The following is a 15,509-nucleotide window of genomic DNA, read 5'->3' on the forward strand; positions in this document are numbered from 1 at the left end:
TGTCTGAAGTTTAAAAAATAAGCACTATTAGTCCTTCTATTAACAATAGTTAGTTACAATAATAATATGCCTAACGAAATGAAGATATTTTTTTTTTTTGGGAGAAAAATGAAATGAAGATGAAATGGACATTCTTTTAAGTGATACAACAATATTTCTAACATTAGGAAATTAAAACTCATTTTTACACCTAAACTAGTCCAGCAAGCCCATGATCCATTTTTAATACCCAATTGACCCAGGCCAAAATGGGCATTTGTCTCTTTCGCCAAAACTTTCAAGCAAAATGCTCATGTTCTAAAACTATCTAATAAAATGCCCCTGTTTTAAACTCGATTTTCTAAAAATTGAGTTTCAATGAAAAACTCAATTTTTAGATAATCGAATTATGTGAAATCAAACTTAAAATAAAAAAATAAAAAATACATGGAACTCGAGTATGTAAAATTTCTCATATAACTCGATTTTCATCAAATCAAGTTTTTCATTGAAACTCAATTTTCTAAAAATCAAGTTTCAAAACAGGGGCATTTTGCCAGATAGTTTCAGAATATGGGCATTTTACTACATCCTTTGGACGAAATGGGCAAATGCTCATTTTGGCCATTGACTCGTTATGAAACGAGTATTCCCCAAATCACATGCCAAAAATCCCGAATTAATCTGAAACAAGAATCTCTCTCGTTGTAGATAGGGATTTATTATTTGGTATCTCCATTTTCTCACAGAAGATTGACATTAGGAACCACACAAGTGTCAAGTTTAACTGTGAGAATAGCCGGAAAAACGTTTAATAGTATTAATAGTGTTCTGATCTATTCCAAGCAAATTTTTAAAGAAAACAAAAGAATGGTTTATGTGGTCTTTCAAGCCTCATTGCAATTTCTTATTCAATAACAAATTGTGGTTTGTGATAATTTTTTTTAAAAAAAATGTTGTTAATGCCAACCTGCACAACCACCTAATCCGTCAAATTGAAACCACCAATATTTATAACCAATCCGCCGGATTTAGACTTTGATGGGTTGGTGGCGGATTGGAATTTTCCGTACCCGCTAGTGGTAGATTGGATAAAAATATTGGTCTTTACCCACCCAATCCGACCCGCGCACATCATTGTTTCGTTAGCCATATAGACATTGAGACTAATTGTAGTTAACAAATGACTAATAATGCTCATTTTTTGAACTTAAAGAACCAATAGCATTCACTTGAAACTTAAGAAACCAAAAGCGCTCACTTGGCATACTTTATGGATGAATAGTGTTTTTTGGCTAAAATATTACTCTAATGTTATATTAGTAAAATACAAAAAAATCAAAGTTGTTTGACTTTTGATTGACCTTATAATATTGTACTTCATTATCCTTATATATTTTTTTGTAATTGAATTGAAATTATATTCTATATTTGAACCCTTCATTAATCTTAGTACAACACATTTTATTTAAATTTAAATAGTATAATTCTCTATACAACACAATCATCATAAATTTCTAATGCTAGAGTATATACTTATATATACCATCATAATCTATATATATATATATATATAAGCTGAAGCGTGGCATTTATTATTACTACGATCATATTGTGTCACAACAATGGCCACATTATCCACTCATTTCCAACATTATCTCTATTATTTTTTTTTTAATTTCTCAACTTTTTTTTTTTTTGAAAACAATTTCTCAACTTATTGTTATACCTTCTCAAACTTTTTTCCTCCTTTTTACATTTTCATGTCCCAACTACTATTCACCTTAATATCATATTTCCTTTATCTTATCTTCCTTTATTTTTAGCTTTTCTTATTACCCTCCTCTTACTATAATTTACAATTCTCTCTCTCATTCTATACATAATTTTCTCTCTCTTTCTCTTTCTCTTTCTCCAAATTTTGTTTTTCATTTTTAGGTGGATTTTTATTTTTATTTTTCTTGAATCTCTACTTTAAGTTGATGAATTTTTGTATTATTTGGAACTCTACTTTAGGTTGATGTGATTAAGTTATGTTTTTATGTTGTTATCGTTTTCCTTCTCTTTGATTACATAGATGTTATCCTATTACATTATAAAAGTAATATATAGGAATGTAATGTTATTTTATTACATAATATAACATGACTAAGATAATTTGGTGTCTATTACTTTTTTTTTCTCATATTATTTTCTATAAATTTCTTATTATTCCCTCTCACATCCTCTCTTGAAAAAGTAGTTATTCTCTCTCTCTTGATTTTTTATTCTTTCTTGCAACTCTACTTTATATTAATAAACCATTGTATTTTTAAAACTCTATTTTGGATTCATACGTTTTGGTGTGTTATTTTTTAGTTCCTCATTACAAGTAAACTCTCTCTCTCTCTCTCTCTCTCTCTCTCTCAGTTTCGGTTTGATTTTTGTTTGAGTTAATACTTGATTATTTTGGAAGTTAGAATTTGAGTTTATATCAAAACACAATATTGACTATGCTAATTATAGATCAACATTCGGTCCATTTTGGTCAATGTCGGTCCACTTCATCTATTCAGTCCGGTTCGGTCTACTTCAGTCCACTTTAGTCCATTATGGTCCACTTCAGTTCAATTAGGTTCATTCGGTCTACTTCAGTCAATTCAGTCCAACTCGACAAATTTGGTTCACTTTAGTCTATTTTCGTCCACTTATGCCAATTCGGTCCTTTTAAATCTATATTGGTCTATTTGGTCCATTTCGATCCAATTTGGTCCATTTGATCTAATTCAGTCCAAATATTTCACTTTGGTCTATTTGGTCCATTGAGTCTACTTAGGTCTATTCAGTCCACTTTGATCCATTCAATCCACTTCAGTCTATTCAATCCATTTTATATATTTTAGATCATTTCAGTCCAATTTGATGTTCCTATTTAAGAATAGGAAAATAAAATGTAACAAAGTGGACCAAAATGGACCTAAGTGGACACAAATGGACCAAATGGAAAGAAGTTGACCGAATGGGAACAAGGTAGACTGAAGAAGACCGAATAAGAAAGATTGGACGAATTAGGACCAAAGTGAAAGTAATGGACTGAATAGGACCACTGTCAACTGAATAGAACTGAAATGGACTGAATAGGACCAATGTAGACCAAATAAAACTGGAGTGGACAGAATAGGACCAATGAGGACTAAATGGACCAAATAAGACCAAAGTAGACCGAATAGAACCAAAGTGGATCGAAGAGGACAGAATCGACCGAATATGACCAAAGTGGATAGAATAGGATTTTTTTACTTGTATCATTTTTATTGCATTTTTAAGACTCATATTTCTAATTTCTAATGTTTTTTTTTTTTTGTATTTTTAACTCAAAACTAAAGAGTTTATCCCAAATATAATAAAATTTCATACTTTTCAACCCAAAAATTAAGAAAATAATAATAATTTTTGAGTTAAACTTGAAAAATGCAACCTACAAAAAGAATCAATTTAAGGACCAATTAGTGTTTAATTTTTAGGAAAAACAAATTATCTTCAACAAATTTTAGAGAAAAAATTATAAATTATATTGTAATTACAAAATAATTATTTATACCTACATATCCATGAGTCTAAGATTAGTCATAAAAAAAAAAAGAATAAAAAAAATTTATATTACGTTAAACTTGTCTGAGTATTGCATGGGTGATGGGTATTGCATGGGTCACAAGCTAGTCCACATGCAAATTCCATATACATGTGAGACAATATGAGGAATACCAAGTACACTTGTTGAAACCCACACTGGCATATGTATTCACAATTCCAATTAATAGTTCTCAATTAGTGTCCCACCAATCAATTTTTTGTGAGTTGAGCCATATTTGGATTATAGCTCTTTCAACCCATCAAACCCAAATCAACCCAACCCAATAAACATGTGTATTTTATTACCATTTTTTTTTTTTAGTTCGATTTATTTTTGGTATTTTAAGAATTAGTTTTAATGAATTTGAAAATTAAGAATACAATTCAAGCATATCATGGAAATGTAATAATTTATTGAAAAGATAAATGAATTTAATAGTTAGTAAACAACCAATTTGTTACAAAGCACAAAACATCTAAATCCAATCAATCAACCCAATCTAACAAAAAAGGGGGGAAAAAAACATGAGTTGGGTAAATTTCTACACGTCATGGATTGGAAATTTCTCCAATTAAAGAAACCCTCCAGCCCAACCTAATAATTTTCCAAGAGAATCCCAAATCATTGTTGATTTATCACAATTTCATTCTAGAGGCTTGACCAAATTTGTTACTTTGTTACAGATAATTTTGCCTTTTACAAGCAAGAAAGAATGGTCCTCAAATTAAAGATGACATGTACAATGATTCTACAATCTAGAGTGACCCCAACAATTTCTCTCTCTCTCTCTCTCTCTTATGTTCATTACATTTTAATGATATATTTAAATAACCTAGTCATTTTTGGTACATCTAGGCTAGTTGATCTAGCCACCCTAGATGTGGTGAATTGCATGAATGGGCCATCGATTTGAGGTTCTCAATAAATCCATCCATGAAAGGGCTGTTAATATCGAAATCACCTGGGCATCTCAAAAAAGCCAATTTGAGCAGACAAAATTTCCAAGTTCTCAAGAAAATGCATGTATGAAAACATGATTAACTATTTACCTAGCTCAGTTTACTTTTTCACTGAGAAAGGTGAGGATTAGCATAGAATACCATCCCAGGAGGCTGAAGTGGCCGGAAACTAGGGGGTGCTGGGGGTTGCTGAGTTACTTGCAAAGTCAAAGGCACCATTGGACTAACCATATGGGGTGGGGGAGGTGGCGGTCCTGGTGGTAAGGGTGGAATACTATTATAACCATATGGGGTCATGATCCCTCCTGATGGCTGCAAATACTGTTGGGAGGATGGGTTTGGAAGTATATGATATTGAGCTTGAGAGGTTGGGACTTGGTTCTGCACTGTTGATTGTGGAACCAAAACTGATTGATACGAATGGTTTGGTGGTGAAGTAAATGGCTGCGTGGACAAGAAAGCAATAGGCTCTGAAACTGGCAATGACTTCTCAGGTTTTACCGTTGAATCGGAATTTGAAGGCGTGGACACCTTTGCTAAACCAGCATTCTTTGCCTCTTCTGCTGCAAATGTAGAGAGAACAGAAGTCATTATCAGTTGAGAGGAGCTAGAAGCGGCAAGCTTGTCTGCAACCTCAGCTGCAATGGCTGCAGCTGACTTCTTAGTTGTTTGCCCTGCTTTTGAGTTTGCATCAATTGGAGTGGTTGCAGTGGATGGTTTTGATACATAATCTTCATCATCAAGCCGCTTCCGCATGTTGCTGGCTTCCTCTGCCTGTGCCTGAGCTACCTATGATTGGTTCAGAAACATAGTGTTTAGATAATTCAATCCATTGACACCGAAAGGTCCTAAACAGTATAGTATTTTTATGCAAATACGTACAACTGCAAAGCCCAACCAGATATAAAAAGCAACAAGATAGAAATAGTTGAGAACATAATTTATAGTTACTTGTGCAACACAAAAAATGAAATTAAAGTTACAAATTTTTAATTTCCCATATGGAAAGGACAAGTTCAAGGCTCAAAGAAAGTTTAAAATCTCGTTGGGCAGAAGGGGAAAAAAATCAGAGTCCACACATCCAAAATAAATTCTCATCACAATTAGGCCCTACTCTAGACCTTTCATGTCCCACTTTCCTGACCTCACCCTCTACCCCTTGTTTATGAGAGATAGAGAAGCCATTGGGTCCAAAGACCATTGTCCTAGCTTCAATACATAAACAGCATAACTAAATTACATAAAATCTCATAACTTCAAGTATAGAGTTAAGTCAGTGTCTTAACGATTTAATTAACCCTTAACAATTGTTTGGACACTTCTGGATTGCATCCAAGAAATATCTGAATAGCCTTAGAGGAAACTCTTTACCCTTGATTGTCCTGGAGGATCTAAACTCAAAACAAGTTCACCATAAGTTTGAAATACTATATTGGAGCCATATGGCTGCTGACTTAGTTTATTAGAAAGGCAAATATTAGAGGACTACATGATTTAAAGACTTTCTATACTGATGAAATATGTCCATTTTGACATTACAAAACAAACCCCTTCAAGGAGGACCGGAAAATGGCAGCGGAAGTAAAAGATAGGCTCCAGTGCATTTCCTATTGAGCATCTTGAGATGCTTGACTAACAGAAACAATTTTTTAAAAATAATTATTCCGCTTTTCACAAATAAAGCTCTCACAGTCTACTTATCGGCTTTCACAGTCTTCTTATCAACACATGTGAAAGGTTTATGTGTGCTGAGTTAATTTAATGTGCATGAGAAGCCGTAATCAGCTTCAAGAAACTTATAGAAGGAACCTTGGAGAGTCAGCTTGAGATAAGTATAAACCCAAGAAATAAAACATCCAATCCAAGAGCAGATTTTTCATCAGCTAGACACTTAAACTGAAAGAAGTCAATACTTCAGCATATCCTTGAACTGATTGCATCTATTAGCCCATATTATTCACCTAGTAAGGAAAGAGGATGAATTGGACCTGTGAAGCTTTGGTATTGGCCCATTGACAAAAGATTACGTGTAGAAGAGATTCGAGTAATAAGAACACCACAATAAATTTTTTTCTTATAGTAATAACCAGAGTAACAAGTTGTGTAGAGAGCAAATCACTGCTAAATTATAAAATTCACAAAATTTTGAAAATCAGAGGCTAGCTAGATTTTTCATCTGTTCGTACCTATTTGACTTCTAAGAAGCAGGTTTGACATTGGCCTTGCAGTGATTTGTGGTATTCCAGGAAATCTTGATTCCTAAGTCGTACAGTTTCTCTAAGGACCAATTTTGTGTCAACAAAAACATAGTTTTGATCTTTTTGCCAACCACAAACAGTACACTGGTTCTTTGTCATTATCTAAACAATGAACTTTTTGATATTTTGATGAACTCTCATCACTTCATTTTCTTTTTTAACTTTCTGGGTTCTTTCCTAACATAGTAGGCTAGAGAAACTTGAACTTAACTCCAGAACAGCGCCCCACCATCAGGCTAAAAAAAACACACAATCTTCTAGCTCAATAGGAAGCCAACCCAAAAATAAAAGTTCTCAATTATTCCAACATTATCAAATGTTTTCAGTAGCCAAGTGGATCTTTTACTGAAGAGATCAGCCCAAAACAGAATATGTGGTGTCACAAAGAAACAATATTTTCAAGATTTTTATAAAGATATAATAGTATAATAGTACAATTATAATAGTACACATGCTAAATAAGTAAATATATACCCATCTTTCTTGGTAAGTAAATATACAACCATCTTACACTGGGGAATGAATGAATATTGGACTAATCAATGGAGAACATACCTGCATCTGAGTTCGGACATTCTCCAGTTCAGATTCCTGAAAAGAATTCAGACAATGAGCACATAATTGCATAGAATTGTCATTTGTAGCAGACAAACAGATCATCACTCATTGCATATGTTAGACAATTAAAAACTCATTAGATATTAGAAAAGTGGTGGTATGATCAGGTACCTGTTCATGTAGAGCTTCTTTTAACTGAGATACAAGTGCTACTCTACTTGCTTCAACTGATTTAAGTTTTTCAATACACTGTTTCAAAATATTTTCCTCCTCCTCCAGTTCTTTTGACAGAGTTTTTCGCTTTGGATCCTTTGCTGAGGAATCAAGAAAGCAAGCTATAAATACAATCCAGATATCTTTACAGAGAAACATGCAATAACAAACCAGTCAAAAGAAATTAAGTCCGAGCCACCACTTCAATACACATTGTAGGTGGCTTACCGTTAGAACAGGTGAAATCAAAATCTTTCTCCATCCTCCTCACACGGTGAACTGCAGACTTGCATTTACTCATTTCCGCATCTTCATTAGGATGTTCACTGAGCACCAAGTGAAATGCTGAAACTATTTTTTCAGCTGTACCTCCAATGGACAATTTCTGGTTTCCAAATAAATAACACATTAGTGAGCCACATCTCAGACATGCAGAGTAAAATGGAAGAAGATTATGTAACTTCTAAAAAACTAAACAGAATGAAGCAGAAAGAGAACAAGGCCCTCATTCTAACCGTTCTAATAGAGCGTGAATCCCTTTTTACAATTCTGACTGAACGTGAACGTTTTTTGCTGAACTCCAAGGGTGGAGGCAATTCCTCTCCAAGCATTATATCTTTGAGGCTCCGTGCACGGGATCCAAAAACTCTCCTTTCTTCCCATATAGCAACCTAAAAATAATACAAGCACTAGTTTAATTGGTGAAACAATGTATGGCCTATGTCATCAGTTCTTCAAACCAAATAAAGCAGAGAAGGCATTACCAATCTAGAGACCACATTTTTTCCTTGATCATCTCCTGTTCCGGTAACGCTTTTGAGTGCAGCAGGAAGAACCTTCCAAAACTCAGTAACAAACTCATTTCCTTTGCGCTTACTATTTTGTAGGATGTCATTTGCTAGATACAACAAGGGAACTTTCTGAACCATCTGCGAACTGTGGAACTGTTTATCCCATGTCGAAACAACCAGTTCTGCTTTGCTCCGGTGAAATATACACCAATGTGACAAAGCTATACAAAAGCAAAAGTCAAGACAAAACATTACATTACATGAAATAAAAACTAGATAAGACGCTTCATAATGCTTAAGATTTGTTGATACATACCCTTTAGCAAATCATTGATATAACAAATCAATATAAAATTCAACAAATACACTATGAAAGTTACACAACCCGGGAAAGCACTAGCCATATGGTCTATACCCTAAAAGGACTAATAAAGTTATAATTGGAGCATCTCGTAATCATATATATAGTCCATTTTGACCTAGTAAACATCCGAAGTGGGACTTAGCACACGTCCACACAACACATACCTATCCAATCCAATCCACATAGTCCGAAGTATCAAAAAACAAATCAATGTGTCTTCAAGTACAGAACTTTCAATTATCTAACCACAATACCAACAGTTGACCCTCCAATGACTAATGTTACAGATAAAATTGTTCAGTTGACCACAAAAATTGTGAATCTTTATGAGTCAAATACATTTCCAAATTTAGCAAAACCCCAATAAAAGCCCAACCACATAAAAAAACAAACACACAAATCTATAAAGCAACCATTTTTATTACAGACAAAGAATTTAACATGTTCATTCAAATTTATAAAATTAAAAAAAAAAAAAAATTTTGAAATTGAAATGAGCAAATAAAAAAGGACTGGATTTACTTTCAATGCACTGCTGGGTGCTGTTGACCTTGGAGAGTTTATCAGCAAGAATCTGCTCATTGAAAACACTATTCATCACACCTCCCACCAATCCAGTACTTAGAGAAAAACCACTTCAATCTGAAAATTAATTAAATAAGTCTTCAAAGAGCAAAATTGAATAGAAACTCCAAGTTCAAGGCACGCTGGTCGAAGTTCTGAGCTCTTTGAAAACCCTAGAAATAATTTCTTTTTTCTTTTTTCTTTTTCTTTTCCAAAAGAGAGTAGCTAAGAGCAAGCTTCAGTTGGCAAAAGAAGAAGGAAAAAAAAAACGTTGGCGTTTCTTGAAATTGGAGCAAATGCAGGAATTAATGCCAGAGAACGATTTGATTGAAACGACGGCGTTTGAGGGAATCACAGTGAGACAGAGAGAGAGAGAGAGAGAAGGTTTGGTGGTGTGGATTATAGGAGAGGTGTTTGTGAAAGAGAAACCCTAGAAACGCGTTTGTGTTTTTTTCTGTGCGTAGAGAAGAAACGTTTCGAAAGGAACTGAGAGGAGTTCAGAGAAGAGGGTTTGAATAGAAGAGATTGCAGAGATAATGCGCGAGAGAGAAAGAGAGAGTGAGAGAGGTTTTAGCATGGGGTGCAATTTCGGGCTATTTGGCGCAAACCATTAGAGAGGGATATTTTTTTGTCTAAACGACGATGCTCAAATTTTATTTAATCCAAAAATAGAAAGGAGAGTGAACTTATATTTTCTTTTATTTTAATTTCCCAAATTCTATTTCCTCTTTCAATTTCATAATTTTCTTTTTCCTTAAGTAGAATTGTGATTTGTGAATCCCATGCAATGTCATATTTAACGACACATCAAAAACAAAGGGTTGTGACCTCTTTTTCTTTTTTTAAAAATAAAAAAATGCCTTATTTGCTTAATAAATAAAATACAATTAAACTACAAAGGTTGGTTTTAAAGATAAAGACTTACCCACTCCTCGTCTCTCAATCAATTACTTAACAAAATAAACAAAATAAAAAAATGTTCTCTATAATATAATTCTAATTTTGAATTAAGAATTTGAAGCATAACATAACCCACATATATTCAAGTTGAGTTCATAAAAAAATTTTAAAACAAAATTAAAAAAAAAAAAAAAGGGCTCATTAGGAAATTTGTAAATTCTTCAAAATAATTGGAAATATTATTTGTCATTCTCATTTTAGTTCATATTTCATATAAACAAAGTTTGGATCCAAATATATTTAGAGCTATATTTTACAATTCATTACTTCACAATTTATAAAACTATTCATATACATTATTTAAACAAGTCATATAATTCATTAACAAAGCCATGTGACTAAAATGACACATGAATTATCTCTTCAATCGCCACATAGTAAGTTGAAAAATGAACTTTTTCCATTTTTTAATAGTAGTGTGAATATTCTAATAGATATTTAATGGATGCTCACACAAAAAGAAGGTCGATTCACAATGAACACAGCAACCTTGATAAGGGTGGTAATGAGCACTTCGAAGTTTAAGTTATTGTTTCAAAAGATCTAATGAATCGAAATTTTTTTGGATTGAGAACTACATACCTTCAAGAAAATAACAAGGGGGTATTTATACCCTTGATTGGCATGTGCTTAACGTAAGGAATTCATCATTGCCCTCTTATGTTACTTCTGATGTGACAAGCCCTTGCCCATCTTGGCTACATGGGCATGCTTCTAAAGTGGTTAGGATTCACTCTTAGGAGACGTGCCACATTGCATTAAATGCTGAATAAGTTTCTGGATGTAACAAATGTGATATTGAATGATCTAACCTCCTGAAGAGTTTACTCAGATCAACCATTATAAACAATACACCGAGCCAATCCATGTGGAAGTGACCATTTTACCATTGCGCAGCCCCACATTTCCTTTGAGCGAAGAAAAAAAGAGGGAAAAATGGAGCAAGCACATTACAAAAGTGTCTGGTGATCATAATTGTCAACTTTTTTTTTCTTCGCTTAACAGCATAATCTAACATTCATATATTAATTCTTCAAACCGTGTAATCAAGAGATAATTTAACTTTCATTGAGTTATTTGGTTAAAAAATAGGTTTAATAAAAATATAATTATACTTTCTAAAAAAATAAACTTCCAAAAACTATAAATGTAAAAGCAACCTAATTGATAATATGTGCCAAACAGAATTTAGTCCATTTTCCAAACATCTATTTCTAAACAATATCCATGCTTGCGTTACCCCCTAACAAGTAACCATGTTCAAAAACCGGGTAAAATACAATAAAACCCTTAAGTTTTTTTTCTTTTTCTACCAATTTAATACATACAACTTTGTTGCTATAGCAATAAAACCATTATGTAAAAGTGGAACGAAAGAGATCTTACTATAAGAGCACAAAAGTTTAGTACATTATTTTAATGATTTTGTACCAAAAATAATAATGTTATATAGGCAGAAAAATGGGTAGAAAGGATAAAATGAACCCATTAGCTATAATACCAAAGTTTATGTACTAAATCGCAATTGCAATAGAAGAAGTGGAGTCTTACTGCAACAAACTAAAAGTTTAAACGGTCTTGTCTCAATGCATTTCACCTATTTTTGTTTGATGCCCTGAGAAGATGAATTTTTTTTTTTTTTTTTTAAATTTTAAGTAAAATACTTGCACTATATCTAATTTGCTCAAAGCCAAAACGACAAACCCACATCATAGGAATCCCTTTGTTATTACACTTCCGCCAACACTAAATCTGGATGATGGTAGGGGTCATAGGAAATTGTAAGATTTTCTTCTAATATTCATTTATAAGATCGGTAAGCCAGAGACAAGCCCATGTGAACTAACCACTTTATAATACAAAAATAAAAGCTGTGCTGGTTATTTCCGGAAGCAAACATGTAAACCTGCATCTCATCCATCAAAGCAAAATTTGCCATTAAATTACAACCATTTGCCGCGAACATCACAAATTGAACAAATATGTAGGATCAAATATCTTGAAGAAAATTTCAGAACAAATAAAAGAGAAAATTTAGAAAACTGATATAATTCTATTCTCCAATGACAAGAACCTTGGAGGAAGGCATCTAACTCAATTTGATTAATGGTCACCTGGCAGGGTCTTAATGATATCAGAATCCCCTGCAAGAAAAAGAACAGGTCAATAAATTTCTCAGGCCATTGGCTAAAAGGACAGTTCTAAGACACTTGTATATGGTGTTACCTGGATCAATAATGCTAAGGCAAGACACCCGATAATACTTGCCACAAGCTGTTCCCAAGTCATTATTGTCTAAAAATTAAGGGAAATAGAAAAGGGAGGGGAGAAGAAAGAGAGATTAGTTTCGCATCATATGTACCAAAAAAATAATAAACTTTATAGCAAAGCTATTTCAAAAGATGAGGGAACTTATGATTGATCATTGTTTTAGGTAAACATTATGAACATCACTCAAATATGGTTAGCGTCGGTTAGTGAATTAACAGATATGGAGATAACAGACACAAGCTCTACTGCCCAATTGGACAACACTTCTAAAAGATCAATTATCTTTAATCCAATTACCTAATCTTCCAATACTGCAAGCAACTCTAAATCTAATTTGTTTGTGGTATAATAATTTTTATTGGAACAATTTGTGAGATTAGATTTTGGTATTGTTGATTTTGTGTTCATTGTGTTAGATTTGAGAGATTGTACAATGTTCACCCAAAAAATGTTTTCGGTTGTAAACATTTTCCGTCAAAACAAGCACAGACTTAGAACAAACTAGGAAAACGACCGTAATCCCCCCCAAACTACCTGGCAAAAGTATAGAAGTCAGCATCCTCTCCCACTTGTGCTTGAACAAAAATAACCCTTATAAAACTTAATGGGGTACTATATTAAATTCATACATTTCCCATCCATTCATTCTTGTTACAATTACTCTAAATTTTTTTCTCTTTCAATCAATCCTTGCAAAGTTGCAGGCAAACACCATGACCGCATATCTTCACCCTTTTTTTCCATCTCCTCCAAAGATCAAACCGTTTTTCCTTATGAGTTCTATACATTTTAATTTATTCTTCAAAGAAACAGATTATCTAGAGGTGCTAATTGAGAAGCAGGAAAAATATTAAATTGTTTTTGCAGTGAACAGTGGTAATATTAATTAGCAAGTAGTTTTTGTAGTTTATTGTGGGAAAGAACCTAGAATAGACCAATTGATATTCATGGCATAGTTAAAACTTAAACTCAAAGAGAATCTCGGATTCAAGGTTCCTATACTTCCTTCTTTGAATTTACTTTAATTCCCAGTTTCCCACAGTTTTAATTAGAAATAAGGGGGCATAGTTTGTCCAAAGTTCTGGGAAGAAATTTATCCTCCACCTGAATCCAGAGGGTTAGCATTCCCCACACACACACACACACACGGATGTGTGTGTGTCTGTCTAAATGCTTATATTTAAGGTGCATTTGGATACCATTTATTTTGCTAAAAACTGAAAACAATAAAAATAAATAAATAAATAAATAAAATTCGGTTACTGTTCATTTGCCTATTTGACATGAACAATGCATCAGGCGCTGGTCAAAAAAATAAAATAAAATAAAATAAAATAAAAAGCTGAAACGCAAAACGCGTGGACGTGGACGTGATCTAAACGGTCACTTAACGTATATAATGCAACTTGGCTAGGATTGAGCAACCAGCCTCACATTGGGATTCTATTAAATGCACAATCTTTCGTGTCGCACACAACGGACATAAGGGAAAAGAACAAATGTCTATGTCACCAAAATATCAGACTAAAAATTTTATACGATTTCTCTACTAAAAGCAAGCACAACAGTCCATATCAACAAATTGACAGACATTTGTCCCCAAACAGGAGGGATGAAACTGATCTACACTCGATAAACACAGTGATTGTATGCTACAAGGTACAACCTGGTTTTTCTACACCAGAATACAGTTTCCACATTTAGCATATTTTAAATGGGTTCTACTACACGATCATTACATTTTAACATTCGTCGACTATGTTAATACCGCGTCAAATTTTCCAAAGTCATATAACTAAAGTAACCAGTTTGATTAGCTTACACGGGCACATTTCACTTTCAAAAAGGCAAATGAAAGTACTTCCATAACAATGCTTAACTAACCAAATGCCTAAGCTAAACAAATCAATTCTCAATAAATAAAAATTGAGACTTACTTCCAACAAAATGGTGAACCCCAACTTTGGCGAGCATTGCGTAGTACTCAATCTCGGATTTCCTCAGCGGTGGACAATTACTCGAAATTATAATAAGTTTTCCTATCATTAATCGAATCGCACCAAAATTTCAAGTCAAATATTCTATTACAAAATAAATAGAAAACGATAGCAATATAGAAATAAAACCTTTGGAGTTTCTGAGAGAGCGAAGAACTGTTTTGTAGCCGAGCGTGTATTTGCCGCTCTTCATGACGAGGGCGAGCCTGTTGTTGATGCTCTCATGGGTTTTCTTCCGCAACCAAATTCACATACCACAAATATAAATAAATAAAGAGAATCAGAGCTAATTATATTTAATGAAATGCGAAGGCTTTAAATTGAAATAATAATAATAATAATAAGATCGTACGGTTTTCTTGCCAGCCACCATTGTTGCTGTTCCCTGTCCCTTAAAACCCTAGAGAGCTTGGGGGAGATGTCTCTCAGCAAATATATTGCAAATGAACTCACGTGCGAGTCACGTGTTTTGTTTTTTTTTCTTTTTTGTTTAAGTAAAGAGAGAAAAATTAATATTAGTGAAATTCGAAAATAACTCATAATTTTACTTTTTAAGCTTTTATTCATTATTTAAAATTATCCATTTGGGCATTATTATTTATATGAACATTCAAATATTAATTTAGCTATTTATTTATTGAGTGAAGTTGAATTTTTCAATTATTATTAATTCTATCGATTTAGTTTTAAAACTATATATTAGATTCTTTATCTCTTCTTAACTTTTAAGAAAAAATTTAGCTTCAAATTGGTTTGAAGTTATCTTCTTTCAATTCACTATATGACTTTTTTTTTTTAAGCTTAGTTAGAATCACAACTACTCAATGGTTGATAGCCTATCTCAATGGTCAATGGTTAATAGACTATCTCAATTGTTTATATTTGTAATGTGGTTTATTTAAACAATAAACATGGATCATTTTACAAATCATCATATAATGAGTTAAAGAAGATTCTTCTAAATTGGTTTAAAGTTAATATT

At 33.0% G+C, this 15,509-nt stretch overlaps 2 protein-coding genes across 3 annotated transcripts; both read right to left on the reverse strand.

Moving 5' to 3' along the window:
* Positions 1 to 4,193: 4,193 nt before the first annotated feature.
* On the reverse strand, positions 4,194 to 9,952 carry LOC112023655 (uncharacterized). The gene is made up of 7 exons (XM_024056279.2): positions 9,258 to 9,952; positions 8,345 to 8,592; positions 8,096 to 8,251; positions 7,809 to 7,965; positions 7,539 to 7,681; positions 7,365 to 7,400; positions 4,194 to 5,340 (listed from the first exon to the last, which is right to left on the reverse strand). Exons 1-7 carry the CDS (start codon positions 9,331 to 9,333, stop codon positions 4,660 to 4,662), a joined length of 1,497 nt encoding a protein of 498 aa, XP_023912047.2. The 5' UTR covers positions 9,334 to 9,952; the 3' UTR covers positions 4,194 to 4,659.
* Positions 9,953 to 12,172: 2,220 nt separating this feature from the next.
* On the reverse strand, positions 12,173 to 14,978 carry LOC112023654 (large ribosomal subunit protein eL30). 2 transcript variants are annotated; one of them, XM_024056277.2, is made up of 5 exons: positions 14,880 to 14,978; positions 14,657 to 14,762; positions 14,468 to 14,569; positions 12,486 to 12,554; positions 12,173 to 12,403 (listed from the first exon to the last, which is right to left on the reverse strand). In XM_024056277.2, the coding sequence occupies exons 1-5, from the start codon at positions 14,898 to 14,900 to the stop codon at positions 12,363 to 12,365; spliced, it is 339 nt and encodes a 112-aa protein (XP_023912045.2). In that variant the 5' UTR covers positions 14,901 to 14,978; the 3' UTR covers positions 12,173 to 12,362. The 2 variants fall into 2 exon arrangements, with proteins under 2 accessions (XP_023912045.2, XP_065634320.1); XM_065778248.1 differs by having other exon boundaries at positions 14,657 to 14,759; positions 14,880 to 14,967.
* Between the last annotated feature and the right edge of the window lie 531 nt (positions 14,979 to 15,509).

This window comes from Quercus suber, unplaced genomic scaffold (genome assembly GCF_002906115.3).
Source record: "Quercus suber isolate HL8 unplaced genomic scaffold, Cork oak 2.0 scaffold_176, whole genome shotgun sequence".
Taxonomy (NCBI): domain Eukaryota; kingdom Viridiplantae; phylum Streptophyta; class Magnoliopsida; order Fagales; family Fagaceae; genus Quercus; species Quercus suber.

What these genes read in the sequence shown, in the direction of transcription:
- LOC112023654 (XM_024056277.2), bottom strand. Translation starts at nt 14,900, where the DNA reads ATGGTGGCTGGCAAGAAAACC. An exon ending in CTCTCTCAGAAACTCCAAAG is followed by an intron (nt 14,570 to 14,656) that starts GTTTTATTTCTA and finishes GATTAATGATAG; the next exon opens with GAAAACTTATTATAATTTCG. An exon ending in CCTTAGCATTATTGATCCAG is followed by an intron (nt 12,404 to 12,485) that starts GTAACACCATAT and finishes TTTTTCTTGCAG; the next exon opens with GGGATTCTGATATCATTAAG.
- LOC112023655 (XM_024056279.2), bottom strand. Translation starts at nt 9,333, where the DNA reads ATGAATAGTGTTTTCAATGAGCAGATTCTTGCTGATAAACTCTCCAAG. An exon ending in CACCCAGCAGTGCATTGAAA is followed by an intron (nt 8,593 to 9,257) that starts GTAAATCCAGTC and finishes GCTTTTGTATAG; the next exon opens with CTTTGTCACATTGGTGTATA. An exon ending in ATTCACGCTCTATTAGAACG is followed by an intron (nt 7,966 to 8,095) that starts GTTAGAATGAGG and finishes TTTGGAAACCAG; the next exon opens with AAATTGTCCATTGGAGGTAC.